The sequence below is a fragment of the Tenrec ecaudatus genome, chromosome 6 (assembly GCF_050624435.1).
Source record: "Tenrec ecaudatus isolate mTenEca1 chromosome 6, mTenEca1.hap1, whole genome shotgun sequence".
Classification (NCBI taxonomy): Eukaryota; Metazoa; Chordata; class Mammalia; order Afrosoricida; family Tenrecidae; genus Tenrec; species Tenrec ecaudatus.
In genome coordinates this window covers 11,804,273-11,815,455 of record NC_134535.1, presented here as the reverse complement: position 1 = coordinate 11,815,455, position 11,183 = coordinate 11,804,273, and the positions used below count along the sequence as shown (strand labels likewise).

Genomic DNA, 11,183 nt, shown 5'->3' with positions numbered 1-11,183 from the left:
CTGAGGCAAGTGAGATACCGTGGCTTAGGTGAGGTGCACCTTAGTCCTCAAAATGACATCTTTGCTTCTTAACACACTGCAAGGGTCTTTGCGGCGGATTTGCTCAACATACCATGTCATTTCATTTTTAACTGCTGCTTCCAGGGGTGTTGGCTGTGGATCCAAATAAAACCAACCCTCACTCACTTCAGTCATGCCTCCATCCATGTGCGAGGGGTGTGGCTTTCCTGATGTTGGGGTGTGGTACTGACGGAGGGTTGGGTCCTTTGATCTTCATCAGCAAGGGCTTCAAGTCCTCTTCCGGTTCAGTAAGCAAGGTGTGTCACGTGTGTTATCACAGACTGTTCAGAAGCTTCTCTCATCCAATCTCTGAGCCACGTCCTTCCTGTGTGATATGCTTCTTGAAGGATATGCTCAGCACACAGACGCACAAGTATGGGGGAAGGAGGAGACTTGACACACGCCTTTCTAACTTTAAAGTTCCCTCTCTCCCCTTTGTTCTGCTCCCAAGACTGTCTTCTGGTCGGCGTACAGCTTCCACATGAGCATATTGCTCTAGATTTCCCATTCTCCCCGATGTCGTAGAGCATTTGTTCCGGTCCCCACAGTTGAATGCCTTGGCATACTTAATAAAACACAGGTTATCTTTCAGGCTATGTAGAGTAAAATATCTTCATTTTTTTAAGTAGGATAAAATCTCAAACCCTACAGTTCTTGCCAATCACCCTGGAGGGAAGCACCCGGGAGGGGAAGCCTGCCTGCTCTTTGTTTGGGGTGGAGGATGCAGTACAAGGAGATGCTGCCTCATTCCTTCGGGTTCCGGCTGCACACACATTCCCGACAGTGGCCACTCCTCTCAAGCAGGCCCAGCTGCAGGGCCCCAAAGGCTGAGAAAGGGGGAGGACAGAGAGGGGCCCTCACGGGGTGAAGCAGGTGCCATGGGCTGGGTGGGGCATCAAGATTTTCACAATTGAAAAGTGAATCCCCGAATGCATTCTTTCCCCGAGACCCACGCCAGGTTCACGAGCAGCACCCTAATTACGCGGGGCCGGCGCCGGGACGTCCCTCGGCAGAGAAGGTAGCGGTTCCTTTAAGAGGACGCCTGGAAGCCCCGCCCACAGGAAGCCACGTGTCCTCCCCGGCCCCGCCCAGAGGCGGGCCTCAGCGTGGTTTGAAAGTCAGGCGCGCTCTGCGTGAGCGGCGGTCTGTCGGCGACGAGGATGTCAGTGTTGAGGCCGCTAAACCAGCTGCCGGTCCTGAACACGGCCACCATCTTGGTAGGTCGTTCCGCCGGCCGCGCCTCGGCCACCCTTTCTTCGGCGCCCGCGGAGCAGGGGCCCGCGCAGTTGCGGCCGCGGCGCGTTGGGGAAGAGGGCGGGCGAGCCACGTTCTGAACCAATCGGAGAGGCCGCTGCGTGACGCGATCAGACCGCCTGACCAATCGGCTCTTTCCAAGCTTCTGATTGGTGGGGTGGGCGGGCGGCGCCCAACGGCGGGGACTGGAGTTTCGCTGTCGCGGTCCGACGGCCGGGAGAGGCCGGAAGAAGGGCGAGCGGGCAGGAGCTGGCGTTGGGAGCCCCCTACCATCCAGAGGGTGGTCCGCCACGCGCTTCGTCCCGTGCCACCTCGGGGATCCCGTCTCAGGAAATGGCGCCCTCCGAGTCGGGGCTGGAAACCAGGAGTCAGGGCCGAAGTGGGTTCGTGGGTCGCCGGGCCGCAGGAGGGGCCGGAGGTGACTCGCGGCTGTGCCGGGCATCGGTCTGTCGCCTTCTCTCTCTCTGGGCAGCTGGTGAGCACAGAGGATGCCCTTCTGCAGCAGCTGGCGGACTCCATGCTCCGAGAGGATTGCCCCTCCCAGCTGATGATGTAAGTGGCTGAGGGGGGCGGACAGTAGCCCCTCTGCCTGAACGGCACCTAACTCAGGCTTGGGGAGGCCGCAGGTGGGTGTGGCCGCCGACACCTCTTCCCAGTCACTGGTCTCCAGGGTCTACCGTGTAGCACGAATCGGAATGACATCCATTCATGAACTACATTTCCCTTCTAACGTCCAGCTGTGGTAGGACATTGAGCGGTTCCCATTTTCTGGTCAACTTTGCCCTGAGTTTGCCAGAGCTTGGTCTCCCAGCATGTGGTGCAGCTGACACGCCTTCCCACATCCAGACTGCCTCCCAAGCCCCCTGACAGTAACCATTCCTTTTTTGGCAGACGCCAATTCTCCCTGGGTCCCAGGCTGCCACCTCCAGCTTCCAACACTCATCCACTAGAGAAAACCAAAATCCAGACTCAGTTCCAAAGGTCGGCAGTTCAAAACCACCAGCTGCCCCACGGGAGAAAGATGGGGCTTTCTACTCCTGTAAACAGTCTTGGAAACCCACAGGGGCAGTTCTGCCCTGTCCTGCAGGGGCGCCATGAGTCTCCGCGGAACTTAAGGCAGGGCTTGAGGGAGGACAGCTAGAACTGCTCTTTGGGGCTTTCAAGGTTGCCCGTCTTTACCAGACCAGAGTCTCATCTTTCTCCTGCAGAGCCACTGGCGGATTTGAACTTCTGCCTGGTGATTAGCAGCCCCGTGCATAACCTGCTACACTGCCAGGACTCTTAAGTGACTGGCACAGAGGAGAAAACACGAGTGAGACAGATCCAAGGGGGCTGCGAAAAGTTCATGGGGAGATGAAAGTAAAAGGAAATGGCTTTTTTCCCCATGAATTCTTTGAAGCCCCCTCCTACATTCCCAGTCCACTTGGTGTTTACAGCCCAACAGGGAAGATGGTGGGTGGTGCCAGGGAGGTGTGGCCACTGTGAGAGCAGGAGGAAGGACCTCACGGAAAGTCGGGCATGGCCACGAAGTCGCAGGACCCAAGTTTTACTCTGCGGTCCAAGGGGCGTCCAAGTGAGGGCAGACTGGAGGGCACCTGACACAACAGACAGTCTTGGGAGGGCCGGGGTCTGCTGCTGTCCTGCCTGACACTTTGCTTCCCAAGTTTTTAACAGTTTTTAACTGTTCTCCACACGCCTCTGGTCTGGGTGAGTGCCCGGATGTCCTGTCCTGCCGGTCCCGCTTAGCTCCTGTGGGTGTGAGAGCAACCTGGGAGGTGAGCAAAACCTGGTTTGGGGAGCTCTTAGGCCTGGTGTGAAGGAAGGTTCCCGTCCCACCCTCCTCCGTGCTCGCCTGAGGCTCACCCACCAGGGCATCTGTCCACCAACAGGCGCAACATAGAATGGTCCCTGTGCAGTAACTCCAGGCCTGGAATTTCTTGGTGTAATTTTTGTTTTGTTTTCAGCCACTTGGCAAGGTCCCTCCCCCTGCCCTCCAATGTGACTCGGCCTCGAATTGACCTGGTCGTGTTTGTGGTGAACCTTCACAACAAGTACAGGTGAGAGCCGGTGGACTGGCTGGTTGGGCTAGGAGCTGGGACAGCGACCTCGCTGACCCTGGGAGGGGAGGAAGCAGAGAGAGGTTGTGCCTGGAGGCAGCCCAGAGGGTGAGGCAGGAGGGGCCAGCAGGTAGTGTGTAAGTTGTAGTTGAGTGCAGTGGTGACCCTTCACACAGCAGAACGAACCAAACACTGCATGGCCCTGTCCCCTCCCCAAGATTGTGCCTATGCTTGATCCCATTGTGACAACAACCATGTCGATCGTCTTGTCAAGGGTCTTCCTCTCGTTCACTGGCCCTCCACTTTACCACGTGTGATGTCCTTCACAGACTGGTCTCTCCTGTGTAGAAGACAGGCTGGTCCATCCGTGACGGCTTCTGTTTCTGTGGCGGGCGGGTGCTCTCTGAGGCCTGCTGTGTACACGAGTAGACCCCTAAAAGGCCAAGCTTCTGGACAGTGACAGCCCTGGAATCCCGCCTCTAGAGGAAAGTGGCACTGAGCTGGGTGGTGCCTGGGCCCCTGTTTGGCTTTCTTGATATAGAGTAGCAGCCACCTGTGGACCAGAACTCAAAATCATTTAAAGAGACCAGCTCACCAGTTGGCTAGAGATTGGTGGGGCCCCAAGACTATGGCCCTTTTTCTTCAGTTCTGGAACGGAATATAACCTCTGCAGTGAATTTCCACTTTTAAAAAGGCAGCATGACCCAGCGACAGATGGTCAGGGAAGGAGGGAGGAGGCATGGGGAGGGAGCTGGGTGAATGAAGGCCCTCAGAACCTGACGGCTGAGCTGAATTGGAATGTGTAGGAACTGTGGACGTAACCCTCTGGTCTGCTCCACAAACCTTCACCTCATTCACACTAACTTTGTTTTAATGATAGACCATTGTCTTTGGGGACTGTACTCTGCCAATTGACCTTGGGGCCCCCAAAGACTATGGTCCTGCAGGCCCAACCCCAGCCATTTAGTCCCTCAAGGAAAAAACCCAACTCCACCCCCATGCCCCTGTCTCTGCTTGTGTGTGAAGACCGTTCTAGAAGTTGGTTGCATGTCAGAGGAAACCAGCCTCCCACAGCAATAATATATAAAGATGGTAGTGAAGTTGCAGAGGAGCGAGGGTAGAATAAAGGAGTCAGGCACATGACACACTCACCTCAGCTCCTCTTGATGGACCACGTGGGACTGGGAGAAGTGAGAGCAAGCCTTTCCTATCTTGGGACTTTGAATAGGTAGCCTTCAGACATGCATATTCAGTAGTTACATGCATCACAGGTGGGTGGCATCTACATTAAGGTCCCTGAGCTCATAGGTGAAGAAATAAAGGTAGGAGGGGCTTGGGTGACTTGGGGCCGGAGGAGGTGACAAAAGGTTGTTTGCTTCTACGGGGAAATAAAGGCAACCGTGTGATCCCTTGAGACAGCAGAGCTGTTCAGGGAGGGTCTGTGGCAGCGGTAGTTAGAGCAGGACAATATACTTGGACTTGACTTCTAACTTACCGAAGTGGCAGCTTTCCTGCCGTGGAATTGTGATAAGTTAGGGGATGTAGACCTCGCCATAGTTCTCTGAGTGTGTTTCCCACAGTCCCCTCTGGAGGCCCCGCGTGAAGGGTGGTGCTGAGAGGGGGACTTGCACTTGTTACCGCACATCCCAACTTGCCGTTGGATATTTGGCGAGCCTGAATCACGCTGTATGAACAGTTCTTTATTACTGAGAGGACCCGGCATCGCTCCCTGCCTGAGTACAACAGCGGCGTCCGGTTCCTGAGGTGTAAAGTTTCCTCCTCTTGTTTGTTCTCTCACCTGGGCCTGGCCCCCAGCCTCCAGAATGTGCAGGAGTCCCTGTGTCACGTGGACGCCAACTTCTTCCTGGGGAAGGTGTGCTTCCTGGCCACTGGTGGTAAGTGCACCCCTCCCCTGCCACTGCCCACCTCCCCTCCACACCCTAGCCCTGGCTGGATCTGCTCTCCTGCTCCTTGGAGGGGTCTAGCGCACCCCCTGTGACTTTCAAAGTGAAGTCCTTCATGCCATCCAGTCAGGTCTGACTCACAGCCGCCTGGCAGGACAGTGTGAAACTGCCCCCGTGTGAGTCTGAGACTAGAACACTTCATGGGAGCAGAAAGCCTCATCTTTCTCCCTCCCACCGAGCAACTGGTGGTTTTGAACTGCTGACCTTGCAATTAGCAGCCCAGTGCATAACCCATGTATCACCAGGGCTCCTTGAGTGAAATCCCAAACTCCTTTAAAAAGGCATAGAGGACCTTCTCCTGTCTGGCCTCTTCACTACACTTGTCCGTTCTATAGTCACCGTGTGGGCCTGGCACATACCCTGCTGGTCCTGAGACTCTGAAACAAGAACAACTTTACTGGGAGTCCCAGGGTGGGCGGGTGGCCCAGTGCTGGGCTTCGCACTGAAAGGTTGGGAGTTCCAATGCAGTTTAAAGGGCCTCAGAGGAAAGGCCTGGTGATCTACTTCCGAAGTGTCGGCCATCGGGAAGCCTCCGGAGCACTGTTCAGCTCAAACACGCGTGGGGTGGCTGTGAGTCGGCCACTGGATGCAGCGGGGTGTTTCGTGCTTGAACCTTCATTGAGCACTCACTGTTAGCGCTAGGGAGACTGCGGTCACCAGGTCGTGTCACATGCCCAGGGGACCGTAGTTAACTCGGTAGACGGCCCCCAGTGGTGTGCTCCAGAGCCAGGTTCTTCGCCCTGTCTGGTTGTCACCTTCCTCATGCCACAACTCTTGAATACAGTTCCTCATGTGGGGGGACCCCCCCCTCAACTATTTAATTATTTTCATTGCTACTTCATCACTGTCATTTGTTATGAATCATCATGTAAATATCTGATATGCAGGATGTATTTTCAGTGTTACAAATTGAACATCATTAAAGCATAGTGATTTATCACAAAACAATATGTCATTATATATTGTGAAATATTTATCTCTAATCACAAATAAACGAAATGTTGTCTTGAAGCATAGTGCAGCATGGGTAACAGTCTCCCCACCTGGTACTGTAGAGATGGGCGTATCTGCATGTGGGCGGACCCACCTGGAGGTGGATAGAGGAGCCGTGTCTCGGTTCCTAAGGCCATCAGAAGTATGTGTTTTCTGATGGTCTTAGGAAACCCCTGAGAAAGGATCGTTTGACCCTCCCTCCCCCCAAAGGGGTCACGACCCACAGGTTGAAAACTGCTGCTCTACAGTGACTTCAGCTTCATTGTTACCTGCTGGGGACAGCCACCTGTCAGATCACGCTTGGGGCAGGGAGAGGGGCCTCGGAGCAGCCCCAGGGGGCCAAGAGGAACAGGGATGCCTGGAATGCCCTCTCTGAAGGCACTAGCTCTTTCTAGTCCCTCAGGGAGGACAGTGGGGGTACCAGTCCCCACATTTTTAGGTGAGGGGCTCCAAGTGACCTAGGAGCACTTTCTCCAAGTGATCGCCATCCGCCCCAAAAGAATGTCCAACAGGAAAGAAACTGAGGCTGTGGGGTGGGTGTTGGGTGTGGTGTGGCTTGTAACACTCCCTCCCCCCACCCCTACCCCCGTGCAGCCAGCCAGGAGAGCCAGTGCAGCATCCACCACAACACTGTCCTGAAGCTGGCCCATGCCTACCGAAGCCCCCTGTTCTTCTGTGACCTGACGGTAAGGGGCGAGGTGGGCAGCTGTGGGGTGTGGACTAAAGAAGAGGTGGGGGCGCTGCATGAGGCGACTCAGGCTGTGGAGACACCGGCTGGTTTGAATTCTGGGTGTACCCCTAGGAAGTTCAGGGTCCACAGCTGTAAGATGGGGGTGTCTTCTTGACTCCAGACTTTCCCACTGCGTGGTTTCCTGTGGACCCATGGGAAGCTTTGGCGTGTGTATGTCAGGAGCACATACACAAGGGTGGATGCTGTGAGCCAGCCAGGAAGCATGTCCCGTCTCGACATATGGTTTGCCCTGCTGGCCCCTGGCAGTCAGGTGCTGAGCCACCATCAACACACACACACACACACACACACACACGTGAACTTTCTCAAATTCGGGCCAGTGAGTTGGGGCACACCACTCTCCCCGCACTGGAGCCTCTGCCCACGTGGCCCTGAGCAAGATGCCCCCTCCGGACCGTTTTCTTGTCTGAAAGGAGACCCTTGTCTCGGCTCCCATCTCAGACGCCTGTGGGGGTCCTTTAGATGGCTGCTGGCAGCTGGTGAGAATTTGATTCAAGCTGCAAACCAACCAGCCACCGCGTGTCGTGTCGGGGAAGACGTGTCGGTCTGCCCTGGGACCCTGTGGGGCAGTTCTTCTCAGGTTGTGGGCGTGGCTTGAGTGCCTCCTCACCTGAGAGCCCACTGTAGTGGTTAAGCACTCAACTGCTGACCGAAAGGTGGATGCTTTGAACTCAGATGTGGCCTCCTGCTTCCGTAAAGATTACAGCCCAAGAGGACTACCCCTTCAGGTCACGCAATTCCTTGTGTGGCCATGGGGCGGCAGGCCATACCAGGCCCACATTTGTGGGGAGGCCCAGTATGGCCCAGGGACAGCAGCCAGAGGAACATAGGCCTGGTGCCTGCCCTGGGTGATGCCCATCCCCCACCCCTAGCCCCATTCCGCACACCTGTGCTGCCCTTCTCAGAGCTGGCACCTGCTTCGCCCAGCTTGAGCCTGGTTTGCGTGGCAGGAACCACCAGCCCCATTTTCAGATGCGGAAGTACACTCGGAGGGTGTGATCTAATGAGAACCCTTCCTGGTGCCTCCCCTCCCCCCAAGCTGGTCTCTGGAGACCCTGGTGACTCAGACCAGGCCGGTTCTCTCCCAGGGGACACAGGTGACTCAGCCTGTGCCACCCTGTCAGAATGCAGTGAGGCAGACCGCCATCTCTGCTTGCTTTGGAGGACAGGCAGTGAGGGTGGGCTCGGCCCCTCCTGGCATGGCCATGAAGTGTGTGGAGGGGTCCTGGCCGGGGAGGGAGCTGGAGACAAAGGTTCCCGAAGTTGAAGCAACAAAGTCCTTGTTGCATCCCCACCGTCCAAGTGTGGGGTGGGGGTGGGGGGTGCAGCCTGGGACAAAACAGTCAGTAGACTCCCCTGTGAGTGAGCACAGGCAGAAGAACAAGGTAAGGAAGCAGGCAGGTGGCACGCCAGGTGGTGGCCAGCGAGGACCCGCTGAGACAGTGCTGATGAGATGGAGGCTGAAGGCAGGGGGAGAGCGAGCCAGTTGCAGGGGTGGCTGGTAGAGGAAACACAAGGGCCCTGGACCAACGGTAAAGTAGGACTGTCTGTCGGGCAGCGGTTCTCAACCTTCTAAAGACAATCCCCTTTCACAGTTCCTTGTGGTGGTGACCCCCTCCCAAAACCATAACATGATCTTCGTTGTTATTTCATCACTGTCATTTTGCTAATGTGATGAATCGGGTGACCCCCCCCCAAAGGTGTCACAGCCAGGTTGAGAACCGCTGCTGTAGGGTCTCTGAGGCCGGCAGTCTGGGAGCAGGCGTGCATCTTTCTCCTGCAGAGAAAGGCCGCCCGCTGTTTGGTTAGCGGCGATCGCTTTAACCACGGCACCACCAGAACAACTTGAGGGATACCATGGGCTGAGTCTCGAGGGTCTTCTGATGGAGGGAAACCCCAGACGGTCAGGCCGGCAAGGATCCAGACCGAAGGGAGGGCTAGCAGGAACGGAGACGGGTCAGAGCCAGCTCAGGAGGGCCTAGGCTGGCTGGAGAGGGTAATGGTCTCGGGTCCCATATGTTGGGGGCTGGGCAGGGGTGTAGCCAACTGGATGTGCTGGGGGCCCAGGCTCAGAAATGAGAGGGAGGGGTCGGGGCAGAGCTGAGGCTTTCAGCCTGAGCCCCCTGGAAGGATGCAGCGGCCTTTGTCTGAGGTGGGGAGCAGGTCTGGGAGTCTCCCAGGGGCTCCTGTATGAACAGGCTAAGATGAGGTGTCTCACAGATGCCCCTGAGGGGAAATGAAGGCAGCTGGGGACCAGCATGCCTTGGAGACGTGATGGGGTCCTCAGCTCTGTAGATGAGGCCGGGAGCGCGTGGGCGTGCGACCCAAGACCAGGACCCAGGTGCCCTGGCATGTAGGTGTTGGGTGAAGAGGGTGGCAAGTGTGGAGTGTGAGGAGAACCGGGTGACAGTGACGGTGGCAGTGGCCGGCAGGGTGTCATGGCTGATTTCCCAGGCGCTGGCTGCATAGTTGAGTGTGTTCACCCAGGGGCCCTGGAAGCCAGTGGGAAAGTCTTCCCAGAAGTGGGGAGAGAGGGAGCAGATGTTGCCGAGGACAGTGCTCGGTCGGTGGGTCTTGGGTGGCGAGTGGCGGGGTGAGAGGAGGAGCACCCAGGACGCCTTGCTTTCTCATTTGGGTGACGGACAGGTGCTGTCGTTCCCCCTCCAGCTGGAGAAGGAACCAGGAGAGCCACCTGGCCATCGTCATTCGGTCTTCCAAGGAATGTTTCGCGCCATCTCTCTCCACCTGGCACTACGCGGTGCCAGACTCCAGAACTGTCTTGATGCCCCACCCAGCCCATGGCACCTGCTTCGCCCCGTGAGGGCCTCTCTGTCCTTCTCCCTTTCTCAGCCTTTGGGGCCATGCAGCTGGGCCTGCATGAGACGAGTGGCCACTGTCCCTGCTCTACAGTCTCTACTGTCCATCTGAGACCACCTTACCAGCCGTGTCTGCTTTCCAGCAGGTGGCCTGGTCCCAGGGGTCCCGTGGTGGAGGTCATTAGAAGACTTGGTGGACTTCCTGATTGTGGTGGGGGTGGGCAGCAGAGCCCCCGATGGTGAGGGCAGCCCCTCTGGGGCCAGAGAGTAGACCAGCCCCCCGACTCACCATGTCCAATGTTCTCCCCTGCAGACGAAAGACTTCCAGTTCAGCGTGGCACAGCGCTTGGTTCGGATGCTGCAGGTCTGCGCTGGCCACATTCCTGGCGTCTCATCCCTGAACCTGCTGTCGCTGATGAAGACCTCCGAGATCCCCTCCCTGGAGGACCTATGAGGGACCCGCTCCATGGCCTTGTCCAGGCACGCGCGTGTGCACACACACACAGTCCCCCTCACTCCTGACAAGCTACATGTGTCCACTGAAGATTGCATTCGAACCAGGGGTCCACGGCTAAAAATGGGAAATTAGCTGTCTGCCACCGTCGCTTGTGCAGGTGAGGTAACGTCTCGGACCTTTGGGTTGAGTGAACTTGGACTCCATCAATCTCGTCGCACCGCAAGGCTTGCAGCAGCTCATGTGAATGTTGTGCTATTTCCTTATTTTATTATTTCCTCATTTTAAAATAAATGTCTGTTCCTGCACAAGTAAGTGCAGTAGTAGTAAGTGCTCTGTGAAAGGGCGCAGACCTCAGTCCCTCGCTCCTGGGACCGCGGTCTCGCCATTTGGGGTGTGGGTGCCACACCATCAGCCTTGAACGCCTAGTCACAGGAGCAGAGCAGCTGAGGGCTGGCACCTGCAGCGACAGGTGTGCAGAAGCATCTTGGAAGGGGCTGAAATCCTGGCAGCCTGGTCAGGGCCCCCAGCCGCTCCATGGTGGCAGGCTTGGGGAGGGGCCTGGTGGCTCCGTCCCCACCAGTGAGGGTCTGATCACTGTGCTCCATCAGCAGGACAGGCCCCGCTGGGAGCCCTGCAGGGCCAGCATGCAAAGGCCTTGCCTTTGACGCCGGCTCAGTGCGGCCCAGGCTCCTACCAGCACCAGAGGGCTCTGTGTGGGAGGCAGGCCTTCCTGACCCCTCTGTCCTGGGAGTCCCTCCAGAGGTTCACCCTTCACCCCTTGCTCGGAGCTCAGCAGGCTCTGTAGACCTGGCTGGCTGAGGTTGACCTGGA

General features: G+C 57.0%; 1 protein-coding gene across 2 annotated transcripts; it reads left to right on the top strand.

The window, feature by feature from the left end:
- Positions 1 to 1,143: 1,143 nt before the first annotated feature.
- Positions 1,144 to 10,655, top strand: CENPM (centromere protein M). Of its 2 annotated transcripts, none has more exons than XM_075553653.1 (6): positions 1,144 to 1,277; positions 1,787 to 1,866; positions 3,279 to 3,371; positions 5,187 to 5,266; positions 6,923 to 7,014; positions 10,209 to 10,655. In XM_075553653.1, the coding sequence occupies exons 1-6, from the start codon at positions 1,221 to 1,223 to the stop codon at positions 10,347 to 10,349; spliced, it is 543 nt and encodes a 180-aa protein (XP_075409768.1). In that variant the 5' UTR covers positions 1,144 to 1,220; the 3' UTR covers positions 10,350 to 10,655. The 2 variants fall into 2 exon arrangements, with proteins under 2 accessions (XP_075409768.1, XP_075409769.1); XM_075553654.1 differs by lacking the exon at positions 1,144 to 1,277 and adding an exon at positions 1,566 to 1,693.
- The last annotated feature ends 528 nt before the right edge of the window (positions 10,656 to 11,183 follow it).

Coding starts and splice junctions, on each gene's coding strand:
- CENPM (XM_075553653.1), top strand. CDS start 1,221: ATGTCAGTGTTGAGGCCGCTAAACCAGCTGCCGGTCCTGAACACGGCC. Junction 1,278..1,786: donor TGAACACGGCCACCATCTTG/GTAGGTCGTTCC, acceptor CTCTCTGGGCAG/CTGGTGAGCACAGAGGATGC. Junction 7,015..10,208: donor TGTTCTTCTGTGACCTGACG/GTAAGGGGCGAG, acceptor TCTCCCCTGCAG/ACGAAAGACTTCCAGTTCAG.